Source organism: Xiphias gladius, chromosome 10, assembly GCF_016859285.1.
Source record: "Xiphias gladius isolate SHS-SW01 ecotype Sanya breed wild chromosome 10, ASM1685928v1, whole genome shotgun sequence".
Classification (NCBI taxonomy): domain Eukaryota; kingdom Metazoa; phylum Chordata; class Actinopteri; order Istiophoriformes; family Xiphiidae; genus Xiphias; species Xiphias gladius.
This window is the reverse complement of record NC_053409.1, coordinates 12,670,818-12,698,613: the sequence shown is the minus strand read 5'-3', so window position 1 is coordinate 12,698,613 and position 27,796 is coordinate 12,670,818. Positions and strand designations below refer to the sequence as shown.

The 27,796-nt window shown below is 44.0% G+C and overlaps 1 protein-coding gene across 5 annotated transcripts; it reads left to right on the top strand.

Moving 5' to 3' along the window:
• Positions 1–91: 91 nt before the first annotated feature.
• tmem260 (transmembrane protein 260) lies at positions 92–25,381 on the top strand. Of its 5 annotated transcripts, none has more exons than XR_005708292.1 (17): positions 92–775; positions 3,853–3,884; positions 5,496–5,647; positions 14,352–14,529; positions 14,662–14,775; positions 15,221–15,400; positions 15,502–15,542; positions 17,014–17,100; positions 18,222–18,330; positions 18,627–18,799; positions 19,987–20,158; positions 20,937–21,076; positions 21,693–21,869; positions 23,090–23,143; positions 23,415–23,499; positions 23,668–24,317; positions 25,290–25,379. XR_005708292.1 is itself a non-coding variant. In XM_040138139.1 (16 exons), the coding sequence occupies exons 1-16, from the start codon at positions 667–669 to the stop codon at positions 23,926–23,928; spliced, it is 2,064 nt and encodes a 687-aa protein (XP_039994073.1). In that variant the 5' UTR covers positions 92–666; the 3' UTR covers positions 23,929–25,381. The 5 variants fall into 5 exon arrangements, 3 of the variants coding, with proteins under 3 accessions (XP_039994073.1, XP_039994074.1, XP_039994076.1); XR_005708293.1 differs by having other exon boundaries at positions 23,668–24,046; positions 25,290–25,354; XM_040138139.1 differs by having other exon boundaries at positions 23,668–25,381.
• The last annotated feature ends 2,415 nt before the right edge of the window (positions 25,382–27,796 follow it).

Genomic DNA, 27,796 nt, shown 5'->3' with positions numbered 1-27,796 from the left:
AGCACAAACATGGAACAAATGAAAAGGCTTTCATCTTTATTACTTTTCAGTTGATTTTACACAGAAACTGCAGACGCTGTGCTTGAGCGGTGCAGACAATAGGTGCAGACCCTCCCCCTCCTCTGCCATGTGAACAGAAGTGCTGAGAGAAATCTCGACTCTTCATTCCTGAGTCACAGCGACTGAGCCTTAGGATTTCATTAAGTTTTCACAGACAACGCGTCCAAGGGGGGGGGCAACTCGTCTTTCACCGCCGCAACTCGCGTAAATGTTATGTTATCCAGTGACAATTATACAAATAAATAGGCCACAGAGCTGCTTCGGTGTAACTTTGAGGAATTGCTCGTCCGGTAGTATCGCGAGTTTAGCTCGTCGGCGTGAATTAGGTGTTGCTACTTCCTGGGGAGCAGAAACGTGCCGACTTAGCTAATTGTCAAGCCAGCACAAATGAAACCATTAATTAGTAAAAACAAAGGCTTTACTTGGTGTCACATGAACTTTAGTTAAGCTGAAATCTGACATCGGCTTTCATGTAAATGGTTGCTTCGGAGTCCTGTTTACAGTCTCCAGCCCGACATGCAGGGATGCTAATAACGCTAGCTCGCTAGTTACCCAACATTAGTTAACAGTTGTTTGAAAACTATCGGTGTTTAGCCGGTAATAAAAATGTCTGCCGAGAAAAGGACAAGCTGGATACTGACTGGCGCTACGGGTGCTTGTGTCACCGCTCTGTACGTGCCCTGTGTGCAGAGGACCGTCCCCGGTGGAGACTCAGGTTGGTGCTAGCCACCTAGCTAGCTAAATGATTCTCTGGTCATGTGGCTTTGTTGTGTTGCCGGGCGGCCAATCGTGTGGCGCCTTGTTGATGTAGCTGCTGCAGCCTCAACGGTGCTGTCCGTGGTGCTGCAGATACAGGTACTTCAGCTGAAACACCCAAACTTCTGTCAACATCACAAACAAGAAGCTTTCAGGAATACCACGAGTTGAAACCCACAAACATCATTTTTAGAAATTACTACAATTAACACACAGCACTAAAAGATTTCAATTTTTTACATCTATTGTTGTATTAATCATAATTTGAGAAATATGTTGTATTTATTATTTTTATCGTGTTATGTTCATTTTTTTAAATCATTTTTTTGTCTTTATTGGTGTGACGGACAAATTGTCTTAAAAGGTTGGCTGCAGTGCACTTGATTTCATTTCTATGTGGATATTCCTGTGTTTCTGAAGGAATTCAGTGGTACTTTTGGCACTAGAAAGTATGTGAGAGGGGTTTTTATGACCAAAAATAAAAATGTGACCCAATGGATTAACATAAATTTAACATTATTTAAAACCTTCATTGAGAATATGCTATGATAATTATCACAAAATATTTGTTGTTCATTAAGTTATTATTACTTTGTCAAAATTTTCACCCTTTGACAGATCTACAAGAATGCTCACATGGAGGAAAATAGTATAGCATTGTTTCTTTTACTGAGCGCACTGCTATGGTGGGTAATATAGACACTATTTGTAATGACAAAACATTATCGACAGCCCTTGACTGACAAAATAGTTTAGCGCATTTGTTAAAGTTCAAAATTATGTGTGTACGCATACATTTAATTTGCACTCTTCTGTAACAAGGCTTAACAGTGGACCCAAATGTATTTCACTCATGACCTTACTATGTAGAAGGGCCAATGTGTTTTCCAACATTCTTGTAATGCAGTTTATAAAGGAATGCCTTGCACAATTACAAACAGTGTTTAGAAGTGATAGCAAGGTTACAAACTTGTAAATGTGGACTTGAGGGCATGAAGGCTCTGCTTGTTAGGTTTGCACTGCTCTGGCATACAAGCTGCTGCGGAGGGGAATGCACATTTTGCAGAATGAAAGCATATGAAAAGCTCGGCCAGATATGAGCGAGCACCGACTAGGAGAGAGCAGGCAATTGGAGCGCTGAGTAGCCCTGCTGGTTGTGCTGCTGTCTAGCGAACGGGGCCTTTGAAAAAATGGCCAGCCCCTTCTCCACAGTGTTTAGGGACGGTGCAGGATGCCCACTCTGATAGTGCCAGCTGAACACCCTTCCGAATTCTCCAGGTCTCCGTCTCTGTGTCCTAATCTCTTTAGGTGTGATGTGCCCTGGAGAGGCTTGAGCGCAGCCCTGCGGGTACGCTGTTGTCTAGGAATGTGGAGTGTGGAAATGATGGGGATTATGGGAAGACTGGTGTGGGTGCCCATGCTCCACTATCACAAAGACTCTTGGCACCCATGCTGCTACCCCGTTGAGTCAATATTTTCCCTTTTTAGTATAGGGGCTGCAGAACTCCCACTGAGATGGATGTTTTGGCTCAGTATTAGTTAGAGTTTCTGTGTTGAATGGTGTAAAAGTGTGCCACTACTGAGGGAAAATGAGTGAAATTCGGAAACCGATGAAGGATGAGAAAGTGTGATGTAAAATGATGGCAGGTAGCTGGCGGCTCATGCCAGGTGAAATGGAGCTGTGAAAACATTTAAGCTGTGCAGGTGGAGGAGTTCTGACTTCATGGTCCATTAGACTGATAAGAGTTAGGGCTCCTCATGTAGCGGAAATTTAGGCATTATAATACACTATATCAGCAAGGTTGCAAAACACACAAAGCAGCCATTGTAACCTGAAATTCAGCCACTGTGTTCTATAACAGTTGGTACTGCATCGTGGCCCATGTTCTCGCTCTTCAAATGTACGTTGTTATTTGTTTATTCTGAATATGGAATTGAACTTACATTTGCTTGGATTTAAAATAACCAGCTATATTCTGCTGTTGTTTTCAGTGTTGTTTGATTTGCTGTGAACCAGTGTGATGTGTAACACTAGAGAGAAATTCATTTTAACCTTTTTTTTAAATTATTATAAAAAACTTAAAGAACTTTTACCTAACTAGACCACCTGCCTTAATTTGTTTCCTAGACTATATGTAGTATATTAATTTACTACACATCCCGCATAGCTTGTATGCTGGTGAAGTAATAGACTGATTATCCTGTCAATGTTGCTGCAGGAAACACGGCCACAGTTTTATTGGCTGTATTGGATGGAGGAGATGACTACCCATCTAGTACCAGTAGAGGGAGCTGTCTTGAACCCAAACGTTTATCAATGTCATTTAATCTGAACCAAATTTCAATTTTCATGAGTGGGAGATGCAAACATTGGGTGAGAAATCAGTATAATTTGAAACGCTCTGGGTATATTCTGGCACAAATGGGTTTGTGCCCAGATACATTAAAGCTTCCTGAAATAGCTTTTAGGGGTTTTCTTTTCATTATGTGCTGCACCTCACACAGAGCTTGTCAAAAAATTGTGCAACCGGCTCTTATTTTTACAGCTTACCTCATTCTGTGACTGTCACCAACGTTGCCTTTCTATTTGTGCCCAACGGACTAAACGAGACATTGAGACAGAGGGAGTGTGGGAGCAGGAGAGAAGCACGTAGAGCGGCAGAAGAAAGAGGAAGGGAAAGGACCCTGATGCATGGGGAGGATGGGACTGGAAGCATTATTCTCAGATCAGCATATGTGTGTCTTTGTGTGACAGAGCATTGGAGAGGGAGTCTAATGGTTTGTGTATGTGTGTTTATATCTGTGCGTATGTGCTGGAGAAGGGGAGGGAGGCATCAGGGGAGAAGCGAGAGATGAAGAGAATGAGCGTGCCGCTTAGGAAATGTCACACTGGGAAGATTTGCAGGTTTTGATCCTGGCAAATTAATGCAAAACCCCAGTGCAAGTATTTGATTTGGGAAAACTTTGGGAGCAGACTTGTCTCTTAATAATAATTATTGGGTTTACATTAATTTCCTCCCCTATTCTCTTCCACAGGAGAGCTGATCACCACTGCTTGTGAGCTGGGGGTAAGTATTAGCTGTATTGTTTAATCAATTCACTCATTAACTTTTATAAGCATTAAGGAAGTTTAATTAAGCATGGGCAGAAAGCAGATTAATTTACTTTCAGTCCACAGGTTTTTCCCCTTCTTTTCTATACACTTATTTTACTAAGTTGCAAATAGAGAATGCTATAATTTGCAACCCGTTTTTCAAATCCAATTAAAGTCAATGGTAAGGCGATGGCTTTTGTAGGCTTTGCCTTATGTACGGTATAAGGCTTATTATATCCACCCCTCTTTTTTGTGTGTGTGTGTAAGCCGCGAAGAATGAACTAAATCGGGTTAACAGTTATAATAAGTTTTATTATTTAATAAAGTTTATTACGCCGCTGTGATCCTTTTAGGGAGGCTGTGTCGGTGTCACTATGCCAGTAATCCTGCTGTTAGTGCTGCAGTCCGTGTGGCCTGCCTGTCTGCCTTTCAGGCCTCCCCAGGGCCTTGCAGGCCGTCCCTGGGCCCCAGGCTGCTGCCCCCCCCTTGTGATCCCCAGAGCTCTAGAGTTCTGCTTCCCCATGCTCCCTGTGGCCTTTGTCCCTCAGCTGTCCTATAGCTGCATATCTGTCCATTCCTGTTGGCCACGTAGTTCTTCCATAACATGCTCGTGTTCCTAAAGTAGAGTTACCTACCTGTCTGACAATACCACTTAGTTCTCTAAACTGCCTGCTGAGTTCCTATCCTTTTTCTTTCTCTCATTCTCTACTTCACTTCTGTTTTGCTTGTCGACCTTTCGTGACCTACACATTCCATCTCCAACCCCTCTCTCAGAATTGTCCCGAAGTTGTTTGTTTGGGCTGAATGTAACCATACTTTGCTGTGTTTGAGGTGACCAGGGAGGTAGTCACACTCTCACCTTTCAGCTCTGTGTTCATTTGAAGAGCTGCCCCTTCTCCCTGCCCGCATGGCTCGTGTTATCAGTGCCAGGGAATGAGTTTGTGTTTAATGACTGAGCCCTTATCTGGGTGGAGGAGACTTAGCGGCTAATTGCTGTGATTGCCGAGATCCCCCAGGCACGAATGACTGCGGCTTGGAGGTGGTTCGGGGGCTGGGGCTGGCGAGCACCACGTGCTCTATCAGGGGCTCAAGGGAACTTCACTGTCCTTGGGAAGAGGCCAGAGGAAAAGAAGTGAGAAGAGGGAGGAAGAGAGGCAGAGGAGGGCTCTGGTATCATAGTAGTCAGTTTGTGGTCAGGCCAGACGGGATGTGTCTCACATGGCGTTCTACAGCACACCACTACTGGCAGTTACAGAGAGCAGAAGAGCAACTAGCTTGGCAAAGTGATCATGAAGGGATACTGATAAAAAAAACCCATTTTTACTGCTCTTTATCGCCATCTACTTCAGTATTGCTCAGTGGTCACCTTTTATATTCTTTTTCTAGCTTTGTATTCTTCTATCACTAGTACTTTCCAGTTCTCCCATATCTTTTCAAAACAAAGTAAAACATCCACTTTCAACATCTCAGCCTACTGCCCACTCAAGCAGATCTTCAATTAAACATTACCTGCTTTATGTGCTGTTCTCTTTAAGCTTTGAATTTATCTTTCATTGGTTCTCTGACTTTGTCATTGTGTGTTTAGGTGGCTCATCCTCCAGGATACCCTCTGTTTACCCTACTAGCTCGCCTGGCTATGTATCTTCTGCCATCATTCTCTCCAGCCCACAGTGTCAACCTGATGGGTAGCCTGTTGGGGGCTGCAGCTTGTAGTGCCCTCTGCATTACTGTCTGCAGGTAGGCACATGACAATATAAGATTCCTATGCCATTTTCCATAATATGTTGATGTGTTTGTGTTTTTCTTTCCTGCCATTGCTGTGCCTTGATTTTAGTGAATGTATAAGGAGTAAAACTAATCCCCACAGAGAACAGTTTTGTGGATTAGTTATTTCATGATTGTCTCCTACACCGGATTTATTGTCACAAAGTCATGCTTGTTATGTGCATGTCTCAAACTCAGATTTCAGGGAAGTACAAAGAAGCCTTCCCCCTTCAGCAGAGGAGCCTTCTAGTGACTAACACACAAACCAGTCTGTACAGTAAAAGTCAAATATCTGAGGGAAGTATCAATAAAAATTTTCGAGAGGAAGGGTTCTTTAAACATTCCCCTACTGACTTTTTGCATCTTGATACTGTCTGGAACAGAGTGGTATTTTTGGGTCCTGACAGACTGGCAGTAGCATCCCTGATCCTCTGTTCAGTATTCAGGAGCAGGGCCCAGCCCCCTTCCTCTCTCCCATCACCCTGCCCTGTCTGTTTACCCATCAGCCACCCGTTGTGAGCGTGCGTGTGTGTGTATGTATATCACAATTATCGTACCCTCCAGCCCCCACCCTGACATCCCTGTTCTCCTGCTCCCCCACTGCCCAGCATGCTCCCAATCCTGACATGGCACGATTTCTAATCTCCCCCTTCTTGCCTCCTGGGTCTGAGAGGAACAGGATCACTAACTCCGCTCCTCCCTCTCCCTTCGCTTTCACCACCTCTCCCCTCGCTCAGTCATGAGCACAGTTTACAGTCTCTGCATTGCCATCTACCACCCTGCAGTTTCGCCTGCTGCTGACCCCTTCATGTAAGAAGTATTTTACCCTTTCCCTCTTTGTGTGTGTTTATCTCGCATGGTTGGCCGAACTACCTTACATCACCCTTTTGCTGATTTTAGTAGTTTTCCACATTGCATTGTTGGTGGCAGCTTAGTGTCAACATTTTTCCTTTTTGTCAATGTTTATGCATACTGGGGCATTTCCAAGCATGTCATATATTTCTAATTTACTCTTCCAGAATAGGATTTGTCGAATATGATGTAATTTCTACTTGCTGTACACCATGGCAGGGTGTGAGGACCCAGTGATTTTGGGGGGGGGGGTTGTATGTGTTCCTGGATGCTCAGTACTAGGCCTATTCCCTGTGTACCTGGCCAATGTGTGCTAGGTGGCAGTTGGTCCGTAGTAGGTCAGGGTACAGGGTGGGCCCTGTCCAGGGGCTGGGGTTGGGTAGGAAGCGCTCCCCAAGGGGTTGGCCCTTATTGCTCCTCAGAGGTGAATCAAAACCTACCTGCTTCTATCACTCTGCCCAGAACAGGTGAGAAGGAAAGAATAAGAGAGGACCAAAAGAATAGGACGGAACTCTGCCTCTTTGGAGCTTTTTGGCTATGTATCCCTCCTGCCCCCCTAGTATTAATGCATTTGATGAGTTACCAGTGAATTGGGGGATTGGACTCAGCTCTTGGCCATATTTACAGACAGTTATTTTGAGGCCAGAAAATATCCATGCAGTCTGGGTGATATTTGGCTCCCAGTGCCCAGTGTGCATGTTAACTGTAGTCCTTTTTGTAATCTCTGGGGATTTAGATCCAATTTTGGGTTATGTTCAAGTAAAAAGTCATTTTGAGGACCTCCGACCCCACCCACCCCCCAACAAGGGTTGATGGGTGGCGAGGACTTCAGCCAGACCACAGACACCATATAAGCTCTTAAGTATGAACATATAATCTATGCTTTCAATTTGAAAAATAAGCATAAAAGGTTTTAGTCATTATCTGTTCAGGGCCTAGTTTGGGATGAGCTTGTGGCTGTGTATCAGCTGGCAGACTCTGCCTGTTGAGGGGTTACTGGAGAGGGCAAAATATGGGGATAGGGGGTGGGGAGGGTTTGGTCCGGATGGTCAAGGTCTCCCTCTCGGTTCTGGCACGGAGGGCATTGGGTGCTTTGACCATACTGAGAAGACTGGCATAGATGTCATGCCACAGCCCTGCAGGGACTCTCTGGCCAGGCTTTTCCCTCAGATGAAATGCCAAAACTGACCAGCTGACACCCGTTCATACCTGCCCTGTCCCTGAAGTGACACCAGTTTGTTTTGTCTTATACCAACAAAATTAAGTTCTAAAATGTCTTTTGTTGTTATTGTCCCTCTGAGGCCCTCATAAACTTTTTCACTACTTTTTATTTTTGGGTTTGTATCAGCTGAGAAGTAGACTTTCCCCCCTAAACAAATCATCGCTTTTTGTGATTATTTTCAGATGGAAAAATGTAGTGAAGTTAATATGGGTACTTGAAGGCAGTTTCTCTCAAATAGTAAATTGTAGACCTTGAAATTCATCTGGAATATACCCAACATGGCAAGCCTTTGATGTATCAATTTAAATTAGTCGGCCAGATTGCCGTGTTTAATGTGGGGGAATGTAAGTTGATAGGCTTGGAAGCCACTTCTCTCTCTTTCGTAAGTTTAAATGTAGCACTTTGCTTCCCTTTGATTTGTCAATTACAGTTCTCTTGGCTTGATCATATGGTTTGATGGCCAAATTGCATGTCTTGTTATGTTTTCACACCATGGCCTGACAAGCCTTTGAGGATGGTGGACGTAATGATAATTACTATCGATTGCACTTGGAGGTTCACAGAAAGAAACATTTGGCCCGTGGAATGCTAAAGGCCTCAGCCGTGAGTCTCTAGAGGAATGCACCCTTCATAGTGGGATAATCCAGACAGCTCGGTATTCTGCGCTCTCTCGTTTCACAGTTTATCTGCTAAAGCTGCTCGGAATCTCTGCTACCTGAGAGGTATCTCTCTCCATTCCTGGGCTTATCCTGAGAAACCAGGAGCAGACACATTAGTGTGCTGACAGCCATCAGAGCAGAAAAACAACCTTGCAAACGCTCAGTCATCAGCACTTTTTGTTTGATCAAATGATTACATAACAGCACTGTTGAAGCACACCAAATGTGTCTGGCCTCTCCTTTCCCTGGTGGCCCTCAAGGAAAATGCACACCTGTGAGAGGCTCCTCCACCAAGAGCTGGCCCATGTGGTGCAGCTGATACCACAGTGGACCAGAGGGTGGGCTCCTTGTGCTGTGTCCCCATCTCCTTATAAGGACCTCCACCATATGGTCCTGATGGCGCTTTCAGTCCTCGCTCAGGTGGATTGTTTTTTCCACAGGAGTGGAGTTGTGTGTATTTCATTGGGGTCATTGCAGGAGCAATGTGTGGGGGGATTGTTTTTTTGCAACCATTTGTGTAGTTTGTTTTCTTTTCTGGACATCTTGAGTGTAAGTTGAATAGATTTATTTATTTATTTATTTTTTGTATGATAATGTTCTCACCTCTCCCAGTAGGTGGCAAGACTGCCCCTCCCTCTCACATCTGCTGTTGTCGGATAAAATCTTCATTCCAAGTGTCAATAGAGAATACACCCATTCCTGTTTTCTTCTGAAAATACAGAGGACAATTTTAGGTTTGTCTCTTTAAAAGGCCCCAATCTCTGGACCTTTTGTTCCATTTCTGCAGTATCTCCTCCTTTATATTGTAGTCCAACAGACCTCCTTTACTGCCCCCATCCTCAGCATGACCAATGGTTCCCCCAGGACTCATCCTCTAATACAGTTAAACAGATGTCTAATGAAGATGTTATTTCCTCATTACTGGCTACAGGCTAGGGATAGAGAGGAGGAGGGAGGCGGGCTAGATAGACAGCAGAATACAGTACCAGTTTAATATTCCTTTCGCCCGTGGGCCTGAGATTGTGTCTGCCTCGGACGTCAATATTACATTCCTCACCCTCCACAGGCAGTCTTAATAAGGCACCAGGCACGGAGACGGATCAGACTCGGCAATTACAATTCACCCAGAATTAGTTAATGGAATCTATACAGCAACATTTATGTATCAGTGGTGTGTGCCTAATGACTTTGTTGGAAAAAGGAGCAATAAAAATGGCATTCAGTGAATTGCATAAACACAGGATTTTTGTAAATTGTTTTTTTTCCCCTCTTCCTGTAATTTTTGTGTGTTGGGTGGAGATTAAGATGGCATTCTGGGAGAAATTGTCATGTCAGTGGCTGCATTGTTTGAGCAGAATTGTGGTGATTAATTTTACACGCACTTGGAACACTGGAGCTCTCTCCTGGAGAAGGGGTGTCTAAGCGGCAGAGCTGCGTCCCTTATTTACCCTCTGTGAAAGCGGTCAGCCTCCTCAACACACACCCGATGAGGCAGGAAAGAGAGAGAAGTGCCTAGTCTGGTGTTTGGCTGGAAATAAGGCTGAGGCAACCAATGTTCAAATATGCTGTTTTTAAAAGTCGGTTAGAAAAAAGCATTAGGGCAGGCAATACTGCAAAAATTAAAAAATATTTTTGATTTTTCTAACTTCAGTATTGATAATATGACGATAATCTGGTGATGACTGTTTGTTCTGTTTCAAGATAATTTCCCAACAAATAAATTTTATAAATGAAAAAGCTATGGTGACCAAACAAGTAGACATTCACTGGGAATTTCAGTCAGAGAGTACAGCTGAACACGTTCAGAATATATAATATGATGTATATAATGATATCAATAATGTATTCATAAAATGCCTCGGTAATAAGGCTGAAATCAATATAATTAGTAAGATTTTTTTCCTAATGTCATTTTATGCTAAATTACATATAAACTAATCAGCGCAAACAATTTTGTTTCACTGTTATGCTCCTCACATGTATAAAATAAAAACCTTAATACTAACATTTTGTTGGTCTTTACATACAGTTTGAAAACATACTGTTTGCTTAAAATTATTAATTTAAAGGGACAATAGTAATTTAATACTGCACTTCCATAAAGTTAGGGGACTGACAAGAAATCAATTTTAAAAAGAAGCGACAAAATCAAAGCAAGATAACCCTGCCTTTTAGTCTCATGTATAGGTCAAGCCGTCAAAACATTGGATCCTACATTTCATATAATACAACTCAGTAGCGTCTCTTGTTTAACACTGCCTGGTAAATTTCCACATCTTTCCAACTCCGTGCACCCAGTTTGTAGCACAGGCTTTCTGCTGAAAACGTAGGGTCGCCAATCCCGGGCCCAAGATGATGACATCACCAGGGTCAGTTTTTCAAACTCTGGAAAGCTTTCAGTTCTCACAGGCTGAATAATATCACAAATAAACTGAAGTTGATGTCTAAAATTGGTGATGTGCCCCTTTTAAAACAACAGAATTTTGTGAAATTATAACATTTTATATGATCATATTGTCATGATACCAAAAGACAATAAATGATATCACTGAAATGTTGCTCAGCCCTTACCCGTGCACTGACTAGCTTTAGAGCATTTTTTATAGTATTTTAGTAGGGTATTTGATTTCTTGACCTATACACATACCGTATCATTTAAAAGCTTAAATTTGTATATCAGTTTCTGCTTGGCTTTGAAATTTCAAAGCAATGCATCAGACACTTACCACTGCCATATAATAGCTACTAAATACCCTGCCTGGTGTCCTGGCCAGAGGAGAGCCCTGGGGTGTCAGGGTGGACCAGCTGGAAACCTAAGCCTCAGCCCGAGCAGGCCACCTCCTCTCTCGGGCTCTCTACACTCTTCAGGAATGTGTGATTCTTTTCCAGCGCTGCTTCCCCAAACCACCACTCGGTTAGAGAACAGTGGAATGCTGATCCGCGATGGCACAGCTGTGGTATTGTCTGTTCCCCGGGGTGGTGTGTGACAGTGGCTCCCTTGGCCAGCTCCATTGTGAAGTCTCATTCAGTGCAGAGTGCTGGTGTAGGCTTTTGTGTGCTGTTATTTAGCACAGACGACTGGTGCTGGCATGTCTCTGTCCCATACTGTAGAACTGAGGGGGTAAATGAGGCAGGTTCCATTTTGACACTTCAAAGTGTTTATACACATCTTTTGTTGAGTCCTTGAAGGTAGTATTGCTCACCAGACCCTGTTATATCTTTGTCATTTACTATTTTTTAATTTACCTTTGATCTTTACTTTTGAACCTGTGCTCAGAATTGTTCTGTATTGAAGATTTTCTCATTCTTACGATTTCATCATTTTCATTCCATATGTATAATTTTTAGCAAACGAAACTGAAGTATTAGTGATTTTCTTTTCTAACCACTTACATTATTTCCAAGTTTGTGATTCATTCCAAACTTAATGCATAATATTTATCATTCAGTTAACTACCGAAGTGATGACACAGACATCTTGGCAGGATGGATCAGTTCAGGGTAGAATAGTCTCGTTGTCAGCCGTGTTATTCTCCTGCCATGTCTCAACCAGGCCATTGTCATTGAGCCACAACATTTCAGCACAGCAGCATCCTGCGCCGCATTGAGTTATGATAACAGGGAACACGGCCACACTGGTGTCAGAATGTGTCCTGCTTTATCTGTGCGCTCTGGGAGCAGCCAGCCTGGTGAATGAGCTGTGGAGAGTCTCAGCGGCTGACTTGGACCCAGGTGGTCCCACGCAGACAGACAGGTCATTTACAGCCTGCACTGTACACACATCACTGGGCTCTTACAGACTGACAAGCTCTAACAGAGAGATTTGTCAGGCACTCAGGGAGAATAAAGAAGTCGAAGAGCAGGAATCTGTGTGTGTGTGTGTGTGGGTCTGCGTGTGTGTGCGTGTGTGTGTGTGTGTGTCTGCGTGTGTGTGCGTGCGTGCGTGTGTCAATGTCTCTGACTATGTGACAAGTGCTGCCTGGCTATCAGACGGGGTTTTCAGAAGCAGGAACAGACTTGTTGTTATAACACGTTTGTGGACCCCCGTGACTGTTCTGAACTCTTTGCTACTCCAAAACCAGCCCCCCTCCTACGTGTATGAGCTACGGGTTAATTGTCATGCACGGAGGTAAAATTACGGGTGCGGAGGGTCTCTGCACCTCAACAAAAGTCCCCCCCCCCCACTCTGCACCCTTCTTCATCCTTCCTTCAAGTTACAACTAATTCCTGGAGCGGTGCATTGAGAAAGGCGCTGCTATCTCTTATTAAGACCCACTCCTAGACACCCCATCAACACAGCCCCCCCCCTTAAGTGCACACACACACACTCACACACACACACACACACAGACATACTTACTCATCCACCAAGCTTGCCTTACAGTGAACACAGAGGAAAAATAGTGGAGAGTAGGAGAGAGAAAACCCCAAGAAAAAAAGGGGGAAGTAGTCAGCAAGCAAGAGTTTTCTTTTTTTCTACCCTTCTCTCGCTCTCCCTCTTCTCTTTTTCCTGATTTACCGCGCTTTCCTCAGAAAGCTCCATTGTTCCCCTAGCCTAAGTCTCATCAGGCCTTTTGTGGCTGACTATCACAGCGGCAGGCAGAGAGCTGGAAATGTATAAATGGTATCATGCCTTGTGATTAATGGCGGTGCTTATGAGTCAGGTCTGATAACGGGCCTGCTCTCTACTCAATTTCAGATACCGTTAATGGAATCTGTCTTCTGCGATTGTAATGTGAGAGCGCCTAATTTGCTATGGAGCTTGAAGCTGTCACCGGCAAGGGATTGTGGGGTCATAAGGGACCTGGCAGCCGTTTGGCCTGCAGCTTGTATCTGCGGTGCTGAATAGAGCAGCTCTCTGCCTGTCAGTTAGCTGATAGGCTGATGAGGACTCTAAGCCACTCCACACAATGGCGGAAAGGGCCATACTGCCTGACTTCCCTAATTGTCGAGCCTGCTCATATTTCAGAGCCAGCATGCCGGGGACTGGGCTGCTTTTTTTTCTTTTCTCTTTTTCCCCACTCTCTTCTTGAACTTTTTTCTTCCTTTTTCTATATTTCATCCTTCATCCCGTACACTGTCTCACCCCTTTAACGCACACTTTCTGCACTATTTTTCTTTTCTTTCCCTTCTCGCCATCATTTGTCGCCCCCCCCCCTCTGTCTCTCATTTTAGTAAGTGGTGGGTCTTAGCGTATGACAGATTATCCCAAGTTTGCTTCAATTACTGCAAAGGAGATGGAGACAGTACAGGAGAGGAGGAAGGGGAAAACTTTTGTGCACACATTATATTTAAGAAGCTGAGGATAAAGTGCTATCTCTACCACGGTGGTTTCTGTGCCAGTCTGCTCGAGATCAACACAGCTGCTGGGGAGGGAGTTCTCATGATATGTGAATTGCCCCAGTTCACTGAGAGTGTTTTTCAAGGTCTTGTCCGAGAAGCAAACTTGGGTCGTAGGCAGATTATAATGGGTCCCAAATTAGTCTTAGGGAAGTGGTTGCTTTTTTGACAGCAGAATTTTAATTGTGTGTCAAGCTGCTGACTTTGTTGTTTTGCCTTTTTTGTATCACTGCAGTGTAAGTTATGCCAAATAAAATACTGAAAAAAAACAATAAGAGTTCTGTAGCCTTCCAAACTGACTCAGAACAAAAAGTAAGGTCAGGATTGAAGAATTTGTATATTTTAAGATATTAAGATATTATTAAGATACCTTTGATGGTTGCAGCAACCCTATAGTGAAAAATGCATAAATGTCATCAAAGATAAAACGGCATTTTAGCTGACCAGACAGTGCCTGATCCTTCCGGAGGACTGTCTGATTCCTCAGTTGGGTTTGAACCAGGTATGTGATTTCCAGGATATTCCTGGGTTTGTGTGGAAAGTCAAGCACAGGTCTTTCTTGAGTTGTGTATAATAATGTAAGTATCTTCTCCCTCACTGTCAGGTTGGCAGGTCCTGGTCCTGGAGCAGTACTGGCTGGAGGGCTGTTTGCTGTGTCCAGGCTGAGCTGGCAGTGGTCCATGGTGGCAGAGGTCTTCACCCTCAACAACCTTTTTGTTGGTCTGCTCTTTTTCTTGATCACCAGCTTCCACTGTGCTGAAAATGCCAAGCAAAGGAGGAAGGTAACCCAGTGCAACACAACTCTACCCTCATTGGGAGCTTGTGTCTTTCATTTTTCTCTGATCTTAGATGCCTTGTTAAGATAATTTCACATTGAACCCACAGTGCTGTACTGAACTGCTTGCCCTTGTCAGATTGCACACTGGGGAGCGCTATGCTGTGGCTTAGGGCTCTGTAACCAACACACCCTGGTGCTGTATATACTGGTCGTCATTCCCTGGGTCTTTCACCGACTCTACTCTCATAAGGTACTCTCATAACTTCCAGAGTGGTATAAGTGGAAAGGGTTTATCAAAGAAAAAGAGCCTGGGAGCAAAAAGATCGGGATATATAGATAGACATTGCTGAACTTTTTTTTTCTTAACTTCCAGGAGTTTATTTGTCTACCAAAATGATGTCAGAGAACCAATTGGTTATCTGACAGGTTTAAGAGCAGGTCCCCAATGATTTGAGAATAGTTTAAGCATTATACTTTAAGACAGTCTACTAGGAGAATGGGTAATTGTGAATGTAGAATCGATTTCCCTTACCCCCCGTAGTCTTATTACCATCGCATCTACAGTGTTGGCATATGTCATAGTATATCTTAAATACCAAGTTACTTTATTTAACAGCAATAATTCAAAATATTTGACATCCATTTTCAGGAATATTAAAAAGTTTGAGAACATGTGTCCCATGTGATCTCAACAGGAGCTTTCTTTGCGTGGCCTTGTGTTGCTGGGAGTGTGTTTCCTCGCAGGCTTTCTGCCGTACATCTACCTGCCCATCTCCTCCTACCTCAACACAGCCCGCTGGAGCTGGGGGGATCAGACCACTCTGTCAGGCCTGCTGACCCACCTTCTCAGGGCTGAATACGGCACCTTCAGTCTGGTATGTGCTGCTTACCTTGCCGTTAAACTTAGTCTGTATATGTGCTCCCTTTTATCTCGCATCCAAATGTTTTTATTTTGACTAGTTTTTTGTGTTTGCAGGCAAAGACCGAGAGCTCTGTGAACTTGACCACAATGCTACAGTAAGTTTATGTTGCTTTTTTTTTTTTTTTAAGCTTTTTACCTTACTGTATTTACTAGGTCCATACTCTACATTCACAGTGCTCATTGATTAATCACGGCTCTTGAAAAAGTCATATTTCATTGTCTGCATATGCAACATATGCAACATTGCATTGTAGAGTAAGACTGTCATTTTGGTTTGGAACCATTAACAATTACTTTTATTACTGATTCGTTTATTGACTAATGTATTTCAAGTAATTAATCGTTAATTCTATAAAAATGTCAAAAAAACTGTGTAAATTGTCTATCGCATTTTTCTAGAAGCCAAAGTGATGCCATCAAATTGCTTGTTCCATCTGACTAACAGTCGAGTGGGCCATCTATTTGTCTTTGTTTTTACCTAGAAGGTAGATTCTAAGATAGAGTTGGGAAGAAACAGTAATGCAAACTGGGTGGATTTGATCTAATGCACGTAGAGGGCACACATGGTTCTGGAGATGGAGGACCCAACCACACTTTGCTCTGGTTCTGGTGTTTTACACAGGTTTTACCACAGACACATCAGTCTCTTCTGAGAGCCCAGAGTAATTTCTGCAGCCCATCTCTTTTTCTCTCTCTCTCTCTCTCTCTCCTCTCCCCAGCAGCTTTTGTTCTTCCCATTCCACTCTCTCTCTCCCATCAAAGCAGAACTGAACCTGCTTAGAGGGCCAAATCGCTGTGTTCTGTTTCTCCAGCAGTTTGAAATGATCACTCAGCTCTGGTGTTTAAGCGTGACAAGCTGTGATGACAGACACTGCAATAGAGCTGGAGAAATTGTATTTTTCCATTCCAGCACCCCCCACCTCCTCCACCCGATTCCCTCCCCCTGCTCCCCACTTCCACCACCACTACCGCCACCACCGCAGTCATCCCACTCCTGGTATCTTTCTCCAGCTGACGGGATGGGGGTGCATGTGCTACTTAAGACCCCCCACTACTAGCCCCCCTTCTGCCAGGCACCCACCCCTTCCCATCACCCCTGCTGCTTGACGGACAAGCACACCTTCAAGATGGGGAAGAGAGGCGAACATGACAGGCATATCGCACTGGAGACGTAAACCCGCTGGAGAAGCTGACACACACACTCACAAACACACGCTCATGAGCACATTCACACATAGTGTACATTGGGAGATATAGAGACTCAATAAGCTGTCAAATAGAGATGGGTATTAAGGAAGAGGCAGGAAACTATCTCCCTGCTCTGAGCAAGCGCTCTGTGACTGACAGGCGCTGTGAGGAGAGGATGGGGCAGCGGGGGGTGGATGACACAGTCATTCGTATCTGTCAATCCGATTGAAAGGAGGAACGCACAGTCCAAGGAGTTTGTTTTGATAGGGGATGGAGGGCATTTAATAATTGGTGTCCTTGACTTCACTAGCAGGGAGGGTAATTGAGCATGTCTTTGGTGTCCATCATATATGTTTATATGTGTGTTTGTGTGTGCAGGGCCCAGATGGACCACTGCCTTGCGGACCTTTCCCTCCCTGTTTTGGTACTGGCAGGTATAGGCCTGCTCCTCTCCGCATGGGACAGGTAGGATGAGCGCGCGACGGGCATGCAAAACACCAAACTCTGTCACACAGTTCTCAGCAGCCACTTCAACCAAAAATCTAATCCCCTGGAGTAAAAGAAGGGAACAAAACCACTGACAAAATGCTGATCTTAGGAAAAAGGAGTACAAAAAAACACTGAGGCACCTAACTGTCAAGCTGTCGCGACGCTCCATATTCAAATCAAGAGAGGTTGATGTGTATTTTGGATTTTCAAAAACATGTTGGTGTGTACAAGTAAATCGCTGCTTGTATGTATCTGTATGTGGCAGAGTGGCAGTTTGATCCAGTAATTTATTACATTAGTGCCTTTGCTGGGGTTTGTCGGGTGGAGTTGATGAAGCCTAGTGAAGCTCCGGGGCTCTGTCGGGCACTGGCCACACCCGTTTCCCCCTTCCCTGGGTTGCGCTTTGATAATCTTGGCTACATAGCACACAATAGTTGAAAAAGAACAAGGTTATTTCATAGGATGCCAAAAGAAAAACATGCAAATGCTGATTTACCTAACGTTGAATTGTTGAGTGGAACTGTTTGTAAGTAAAAAAGATTAGGACATTTTATTACTCAAAAATCTGGATTTAATTTTTAACTATTTGGCACAATGTGACAAAAATTACAATGGGAAGCTTGATAGTGTGTGTCAGTGGCCAGCTGGTTAAAACCATCAAATCAGTCTGTTGGCAGGAAAACCAGAAGTCATTTTTCTCTGGCTTGAAAGTGTTCTTCGGGTTCAGATGATGATTTGTTGTTGCCATAAGGGTAACATGTTTTCTTTTTAGTGTATAAGTACATTTTACAGCTGTACTGTAATGAGTTTGTGAGTCAGCAGTTGGCACCAGCTCATTATGACTCAGTCTGCATTAGAAAATCAATCATGCACCTCTTAGCTGGCTGGCATATACATTTGCTCTCAGGCTCTCCATCCCTGCATTAATATTTTCATGGACTTATTCAAAACAAGTATATTTTTACAGAGTAAACAGACAAAATAAAATTTTACACTAGATATATGGAAATATATCTAGTGTATATACAGCAATATTCATGAAGGGATCATATTTGTACACTGAATAATTTGTGGTCTCATGGCCTTTCTTGTCCTAGGACGTGTCGCTCAGTGTCCTGGCTGTTGACTGCCATGCTGGTGGTCTACTCACTGTTTTTTGCTTGGAGAGCCAACCTGGACATCAACCGACCCTTGATGCTTGGAGTGGTGAGCTATGAGACTTCAATTTATTCTGCCATCCTCTCTCTTAGCCAAACTGTTTGCTATTATCATCATTTATCTGCAGTGATCTAAAAGACGGCATAAAGATTGAGTTATAATTGACATTACAACACAATATTCTATGTATAAGCAATCTGAGTAGAGGGTAGAGGTCGAAGCTGCATATCCTGCACTTAAACAGTAGTACCTAAACTGATCCTGGAGCAGGTCCATAAGAGAACCTGGACTGGACTGAGAATCCAAAAAGAAACTGCAGGAAACACTGGTGTTTGTGTTTGCAGGTTGAGCGTTTCTGGCTCCAGAGCGATGCTGCAGTGTGTGTGCTGGCAGGTCTCGGCTTGAGCCGGACTCACACTGAGCTGGAGAGGAGACTGGGTTGTGGGGGGGTGTGGAAGACCACAGGCTGGGTCCTCACTATGGCTCTGCTGGCACATATGGTGCACACCAATCACAGGTAAGCATTGCAGTCAGCTACAGTAACAAACTAACTGTGAGATGTGATGAAAATGAACAGTACTGTATGTTTTTCAGTGTTTGGCTAAACTACACACTGTGTTTAAAATGAGACATAGACCATCAGATTAAATGCTGACTTTGAGTTTTAAGATTTCTGTTGGTGTTAATATGCATTTGGGTTTACATTGTAGGACTTGTTGTCCTTTGTGCCCCTGGGTGAGTATTTCATCCTTTGTGAATGAAAACGCCCTCACAATAAAAGCGAAGAGTTGGCTGGGTCTTATAGGTTGTCTTCCATTCCCGTTTTTTGCACGTGTCCATTCCACTGTTAGAGCTTGGTATATATTCATTACCTGATACCATCAGTGAAGCTTTTCTTCCGTAATTATTGTAGCTGCATTGTATTGTACTTCTACAGGCTATCAGGGATTCCAAGCTCTAATAGTGTTTTTGTGTCAAGCTGCTTTTGTTTTAGACTAGTCCAATTTTATGCAATCTGTGTGCATTTATCTCTGGAATCAGTTTTATTTTACAGTATTGCTGTTGCCATAACTGCACTGGAGCCAAATTTGTCCAAAGTGACTCTGAAGTACTTCTGTATAGTAAAGTTAAAGTGAAGTAAAAACTCCTCTCCCATTCTAGTTCCTTCTGAAATCCCCTGCATAAGTTTTCCCTGAGTCAACCTGATTTGTTTCTCCTCTGTGCTTCATACTGAAGGTCTGAACTCCGCATGTCAGGTTTTCCTCTGCTCACCCCATGGTAGGGGCTAAAGAGAGGCACGGTTAGCACATAGATTCCACTCATGAGCTCAGTCTGAGATGTTAGCTGTCCGAGAAGGCAGATTACACCAGCGTAGTGCTGTGGAGTGCCAGACAGCCATCACTGAGCAGCTTTGATCAAGGGGAGAGCATGGCCTGTGCTGTCAGACCCATCACACCTGTCTCCCCATGATTAGATAGGCAGCCAGAGCGCTCTGCAGAGGCGAAGGGGCGGGGGCACTGACAACTTACCCTCAGAGCACCTTGAAAGTGTACCTACAAGCACTCACATACACACAGCTGTACACATCACACACGTTTCTAAGCAGGGGTAAGGAGACACTCAACCCCTTCTTAATGCAAGTAAACACAACTTTTGTTTTCATGATTGTATACGGTATGACTGCATTTGTGCTGATGATCTTAGGGAGTGTGATCAGAGCAGCAACGGTGTTGTGGAGAGGTTCGGCAGGGAGCTTCTGGCCTCCGTCCCGACAGGCTCGATCATCCTGACCAGAGGAGATCTGCCTGGAAACTCCCTGCGCTACTTATACTACTGCCAGGGTGTACGGCCTGATGTACGCCTGGTCGACCAGGAGGTCAGAGCTGTGATTTATCCACTGTCTTGTCTATGTTGAGTCTAGAACAGTTCTCATTGAAGTTTTTATATTTGATACACATCCAATGTAATAATTTAGTCGTATTAAGATCAATTCAAAAGTCAAACAAAAGTTTCTGCTCAACAGAGTGAAGTTCAAGTAGTATTAAACACATAGGTATAAAAATAGGAATAGTTAGTGGCCAACCAGAAGAACAGATTTAAACTGACATTATTGTATCGTGTGCATTGTATTGAAACTTTATGTTCTTTGTCCTTCATGTTGTATGCTGAGATATTTTATATGTGACAAAATAGCTTAAATTTCTTTTGGTTGTCGCGTAAGAAAGATAAATTTCAGACAAGGCGGTTTTCTTTATTTTCAAAAAAAGGAAAGATTTTGTGAAGGGAAGATTGCCTGGCAAGTTATTTCTTTTGGCAGAATGGCATTGTACCTTTGATTTCTGATAATGGACTGAAGTCTCTTGTAGGCTTTCTGATTTGGATACGTAGTCACAATGTACATCCTAAGTTTATATATCTCTTCATCAACATCGCAATCATAAAGGGCTTTAGGCTAGCAATGTAACAAAAATAAGAGGTAAAAACAAGAGCCTCCAACTTTAAGTAAGTAGAGTAAAATCTCTTTGATATCCTCGCTTATAGAGTAAAAGCCACTACAAAAGTCAGTAAATTCGTTTCTTTACACGAATTGTACAGTGTGTGGTAATTCTTTTAACTGCTAATCACAACAGAGTTGGTGGTACCCTTCTTTCTAGATGATGACATACACTTGGTATGTGGCCAAGCTGGCGCAGCACCACCCTGGGGTCGACTTCCCCGGCCGCTGGTGGGACCCGGTCAACCCTGAGGGGAAAGATACCTTCAGTCTGGAGCAGTTTCTGTCCCACAACACCCAGTGAGTCACTGGAGAGAGCAGAAGGAGAGCAGAGAGGGAATAAAGGGATGGTCTGAACAGATAAATAGAAGGATGTTAAATGGAGAGAGAGTGAATTGGGAGGGCAACAATGGTCCAGATGAACAAGTGGGTGATCTAATGAGGCAGAGATCAGTGGGACGGTCGACACAGTGGTGAGTGCAGCGAGAAGATAAGCCCATAGAACTGTTGAGGCCATAAAAGGAGTTTGATGAACTACAGTAGTCGACTAATCTACTTGATTTGGTTAAACAGTCTCTGGCGGAATTATTGCTGCTCCCAGCTCTCACATTCAATCCTCTAGGAGTAACTGCGATCCAGAAACTGGCAGGAAACTTGTTAATACCAAGCCCACCAGGGGGCAGTGTTTGCCAGGACAACATTTCTGTCCCTCAGTGGGGCAACACTGACCTGTGGGATTAACCCTCAGGGCTCCAGCCTTTGGTGAGCAGCACAGGGCTGGAGGGAAGCTAGAAGGTGTTGGGATGTCTGTCTATATGGGGTTCCTGTGTGTCTTCATCATCAACACTCACCTAGAGATAATAACTAAGGATGTGAACAAGCCTCTATCTGATTATTTATATCTTTTTTTCTGCAGGAGGGATGTATTTGCCTGCATTGGGCTGCCTGATGGAGACCCGAGCTGGGAACGGAGCTACGCCCGCTGGCCTCTGGGTGTGTGTGACTATTTAGTGCCAGTTCAGAGGCAGTTTCACCCTGAGGAATGGGCTCGTCGCACTCGTAACATCTACAACTGGAGCGAGCCACACAACAGGTGCAAACACTGACAAAAACAATTAATGCCTCTAACAGGTTTGTCTTTAAGCCCAATAATGCTTTTCCTCTTTTCTCCTTAAAAGTAGCTTTAAGGTTAAAAAAAAAAGTCTTATTCCAGACTGTCAGATAGTATCATTGTATTCTGTATCAGCTTGTTGCAGCTCCTCACTGAGGTTATATTTACACCAATCTATCAAATAAAAAACTTCTAGATATCCTGTGCATCATTTTATACACATTTCCCCAATGTTCAACCTGACATTTTTTTTTTCTTTGGAAACTTTGAACCTTCAATAAAATTTAAAATAAATGAAAAATATTTGGCTCTACAGTGTGAGCTTGCAAAGACTGTCCCACTGGTTGGTTAGTGAAGTTTAAGGGGTTGGATTAGCAGGATGTAATTTTTTTGGAGTCCTGCTGTTGGCCAAGAAAAGAAATAAATCCTCTGGCACGTTTAAAACAACTCATGATCTTTACAAGAAACTAGAAAGATTCATTTAGAGAATATAATAAACCCCAACAATGTAGTCATCGCCACGTATTTTATCACAGACAGCAGAAAAGATCTATTTCATCTCATTTCTCTGTGGTCTTCAGTTATCCTTCCACAGACTCCACAAAGCTTCCCTCAGTGAGGTTGTCCTCTGTTCTCCATGCTGTGATCCAGCTCTTTGTGCATTCAACCAGAGCAAGACATTAGGCCCTCAGCCATTTGAAATGAGACTGAAGATGAAAAATAATGAGTTTCTTATTGCGTTTTGTCAATAACTGTGTCAAAAGTGGAATTAGTCAAAGCTCCATATTCTGTTGCTGTTGCCAGCAGCCCTTCATTCACTCAGATATCCACGGCTGAATACTGTGACATTATTTCCCGCACCCTTACGACAAGCGTGTCCGCAGATGCCCACAAGCCAAATATTAACTCGGGAACCCTGCTAAAATATTCTTTTGAAGAAGAGGTCAAGTGTTTACAGTCGACAAAGTGAAAAAAGGGAGATGTGGTTTTACTCCATGTCTAATGTGCTAGCTGGTATTGTTGCTCAGTCATTTAATGTTTATGCAGCAAACATTGATGTTTAGTGTATCAAAACCTGCAAAGTTGAGTGGAACAATAAATTCACATAAATAATCATTTATAGTTAGTGGAACTGTGCACTAGCGAACGCCTGAAGCTGTTTAGATAAAGAAATGTTTTTTTTTTTTTTCATGTGTGAACAGTTTTCATCCTACGTCCTGGGAGCGTGTCGCTAATGAGGAGATGTGGCAAGCCAGGTACAGTCAACTTTTTTTACAGGATGCACTGGTGTCCTCTTAGTAGGTTTTGTATACTTCAGTGTGCAGATAAGAAGTTGCGTCACAATGCATACTAGCCCGCTAGAACATCTCCATAAACCAGTCTTGTGTGGTAGAGCATCTACATGTACATTCTATTTGGTGGCAGCATCTACATAAATCACTCCATTGGAGTGGTGCGTCTGAGAGTGAGGATCTGCATGGCTCATCCATCCAGCACTTAGCCCTGAGCCTGCGTGCTTTGTTTCAGGATGAAGACGGCTTTCTTTCTGTTTGACCTGGCAGAAAGGATACAGGGAGAGGGGAAAGCTCGCCTCTTTGAGCTGTCTTACAATGTGAGTCTGACCTCAACAAACAGTACTGTCACTTACCATAAAGGTGCAGATTAAAGTGCCACACAAGGCAAAGTATGACATATTCAGTGGCTTTACTTCTGTTATTTTTGGTAACATTTGTTTGTTTGTGTGTCTCTGTGTGCATACGTGTGTGTGTCTTCTGGACAGCTGTATAGGGAGATTGTGGAGGCCCACTCAGACTACCCTCCGAACTGGGACAAGAACTTGGCACTGGCCTGTGAGAGGCTGCTCCGCTCAGGTCACCGGGGCTACAGTCCAGACAGCCTGCTGACCTGCAGTGCCCAGCACTTTAGTCTCTACTTAGAGAAGGAACCCACGGATCCCCAGGCTCCCGCCATACGCTCGGCCATTACTCACGTGCTCAAAGAGAGAGACAGGCTCCGCCAGAGCCGGAGGCAAACCCCATGACAAGATCCAGGGAGACTTACAAGGACCTGGCAGACTGAAAGTGTGCTGTAAGCCCAGGCGAAGTGTGAGGCAAAGGGGACGAAGTCTGAGCCAATGTGCCTCTTCTCATGGTTATAAGGTGCTGCTCCAGAAGGATGTGGTGTTCAGCTTAATGTTTTGGCTTAATGGACTTGGCCAAATTGGACTTACAAGTTTGGATTTGGGAGTGCTGATGCAGAAGTACTGGTCTCTATTTATCTAGTTATCTATTTTGTGCAGACTTCTAGTAACAGAACACTGCACAAAGGATGGAGAGAAAAGGACTGAGCCATGCTTCATTTAATGAATGTTTACACTTGACCAGGGACAGGGCTTGACTTCAGAAAGCCTTGACTGACCCCAATCAAGCTGTGCGTGTTCCCCCTAAACTTACCATTCGATTGCTTTATCGTTACATCTTGTTCTTTTTTCCTCCTCTTCAGCTGATTATTTTGCCTCAACCACTGCTCTACTTCTTTTTCTCACATTAGGATGGCAGGGCTGAGATTGAGGGAAACCCAATTTGGGGGCAGAAATGGGGGATTAGAGCAGCTGTTTAATCTAGGACAGACTTGGACTGTGCCACAGAGTCCTCACTACGCACCACCAACACTACCCACCCACCCGTCTATCCATCAGTCTATCTTAGATGGTCCTTTAAATGTTTAAAACTAATGGATTTGATGAGTTTTTTTTTTTTTTTTCTTCTTCCTTCCTAACCAGAGGGCTATAATCCCTCATGGATTTAAATGAAATGTGAAATGTCACAATGCCAGGGACGCTTTTAGAGGTGCGTTTGTGTGTGTGCATGCTTGCATGTGTGTTGATTTGTGTTTGCGTGACTATGTGTGTGTGAACATGCCTAAATCTCTACCCAAGCCCCATTCCTTCCCCGGAATCGCATATAAATATTGTTGATAAACAGACTGGCACACTGAAAAGCAAAGTGCTTTGATCATCGTAGAAACACAAAGTCATGCAAACTCCAGGGATGCACGTAGACACGCAATACTGTCAGCTCCCAGGAAAATGGACTTGTAGCCCTGTGGTAGCTGGAAAGGCAGTGTGGCATGCAAACACAGCGACTGGACCAGAATGACTTGTCTTTGACATGTTCTCAGGATCAGACACCTCAGTTACACACGGTTTTTGTGAATATCGGTGCTGATGTTAATAAGCCTTGTGGCATGAAATTAGTTAAGCAGAGGTCAAACCAGTGTATTGCTATAAGCTTTATAAAACATTGCTGAAGGAGCCTGCTGTTTGAGATACCACAAAAAAGCGAAGGACAGTAAGTGCATGTGTGGTTTTCTCAGAATGTAATCTGCCCTCTCTGTTTGCAGGCCTGGTTAGCGGCTGTCAGCTGGCGTGATGATGAGGTTCAACCTGCTGAAGCACAGATGGTTTGGTTTCTCATAGAAAAGAGAAAACTGTTACTCTGCTTTGAAAAGATTAAAATATTTCAATAAAGACTTTGTTTATTTTAACACATTTTTTGGACCCTTTTTTCCAAAGTAGACTAGGCCTTTTGGGTAACAAACATTGATGGTATTTTTTGTTTTGACATTTCAGACAAATTAAAAACATAGGATTAACTCATGTTTTTACTTCACTTACATATTCATGCTAGTTTCATGTTTACATCACAGTCGTTTGCCGCCTCTTGTCTCATGCCCTCGTCTTTTTACTTTACTTTCTTCCTCTCCTCCCCTCTGTCATCCCTGACTTGTCTCCCACCCTTTCTGCCTCTCATCCCCTCTCACCCTGTCTTTCCCTAACCCTTCTGTTTCTCTCCTCTCCCCTGTCTCCGAGAGTCAGTTGCCCACCCTAAATCAGCAAGCTGCCGAGGATTGTGGGAACCCATGGAATCGCCGTGACCAGGGATGCAGGCAGGGAGCCACGGCAACGCTGGAATGTGGGGCGTCTGAGGAGATAAGAGCTGTGAGCCCAGCCAGGGAGAGGGGAGGGATGCAGGGAGAGAGGAGCGCGGGGGGGAGGAGGACAAGGCAGAGTGAGGAGGGTGAGACAGAAACAGGGAGAGCAGCAAGTCTGTGAAAGGGGAGACAGAAACACAACACCATAAACAGCCCAGAGAGCAAGACAGAGTGAGACAGAGAAAGAGGGGCGGGGGACTTAGGGGGGCACACACTGAAGATGGGAAGCCAGCCTTATTCCTCTTTGCATTTCATTTACATCCCTGGCCGTATCGACCAATCGGATTGGGAGCAAAGCCCAGGGCTTAGGAGGGGAATAAAAAGACAAAATGCCTTTGCTGCTCTCATCCCTCCCTGATAATACCCCTTCTGTTTTTCTTTTCTCTTTTTCTCCCGTCTATAAGTAGATACTGTCCGAAATGCCAGCGGAAAAGCGACACCTCCGCTTGCTGTGTATCTCAGATAGACCGAGCGGGAGCAGGGGCTGAAAAGACAGCTTTAGCAGCTGGGCCTATCTCCTCTCCTCTCTCTGGCTGGATGGAGGCTTGGAGTGGAGGGAGGCGGAGGGCTGGGGTGTGTTGGTTAGTGTTTGGGAAGAGAATAGAGGGTGTGAGAGGCATGATATACTGAGCTGGCCACAGATTTTGCAGAATCTTACACTCTGAAAAACTTTTCCTGCAGATCCCTTTCCTAAGCATGGGAAACCTGTTTCAAGGATGTTTATGAGGTGCCACCCATCTTTGTGACGGTTGCCAATGCCTTCTGCCAAACTCCACACATATTTTTAGCTTTGGATTGTTATTCTAGAGCACAAAGTTACAGTTTTATCTGAAATGGCAATTCTTATCAGTAACCTCTTCGTTATAAGTGGTAACCTTGACTCTAACAATCTCTTAGCATATTTGAAATGATTGTTTATTTGGCTAAATTTAATATTTTCCTATCAATGTGTATTGGGTAGAATTAGGCCCATTAGCACAGTCTGTGTTGACATGATGCCATGACTGACTTGTCTCAAGTTTTTGTTTGCTATCACTCTTGATGTGTGTTTCTCAGTGTGTGGTAGCCACTGTTTGTATTTCTTTAGTGCAGGTACTGTATGTTTGCAGGTTGACTGAGTTTATTTGTACAGGTGTTTGTAGTGGGCTTCATTGTATTCATGTTTGTATTTGGGATGCTTTGCGTCTATTGTGTGAAAATGGAGTGTTTTTGCTGTTTGCAAGTGTCTTTCCTGTATTTAACAGGCTATGCCACTGTCTTGGTGCTCACGTCATTTTCTAGGTGCACCCAGACTATTGTACTGCCACTGGACCCAGCGTTGGCCTCGCTGCTGATATAGAGCTTATTTGAAAGTGATTGTTGTTGCATAGATGAGCATTCATCTCCACCGGGGTCTGCAGCAAAGCATTCAGACGTAGGGAGGGATCTTTACCTGCTTCCGCAAGATGCCTGTGAAAGATAAGGCCACCGTAGGACCCTGTGTGGACCCCCTCCACCATCACGGCATCCTCATCCTCCTCAGTCTGCACAACGTCACCCCAAAAACAAACGAAACAGACGCAGATATATGAGGGACTAGAGGTCAGAGGGTTGGGGAATGCGACATTACCCCTTCCAGGATCAATCTTCAACCCTTTAGTAATCTCTGGCCCCAGGCCCCGCATACCTCCAGTGGTCTCTCTGGTTGAGAGCTGGCATTGCCAGGCAGTGGGAGCCGGTACTCCTTCTGGATGTGCGGTGCTGATAGGAAAGGGGGGGTGGGGTTGCAACCTGATAGTGTGGATGGATGGAAGAGCAGAGGGATGAATAACAATAGGTCCTGGCTCCGTATCCAAACCTCACCTTAATCCTCACTGATAGATGTGTAAATTCATGTGCATGTGCATTTGCACACGTGTGACATATTAGCTAATGTA

Excerpts from the sequence above, each read along its gene's own strand:
- tmem260 (XM_040138139.1), top strand. The coding sequence starts at position 667 with ATGTCTGCCGAGAAAAGGACAAGCTGGATACTGACTGGCGCTACGGGT. Across the intron at positions 17,101-18,221 it reads CTCCTCTCCGCATGGGACAG|GACGTGTCGCTCAGTGTCCT; the intron begins GTAGGATGAGCG and ends TTCTTGTCCTAG. Across the intron at positions 21,077-21,692 it reads TTTCTGTCCCACAACACCCA|GAGGGATGTATTTGCCTGCA; the intron begins GTGAGTCACTGG and ends TTTTTTCTGCAG.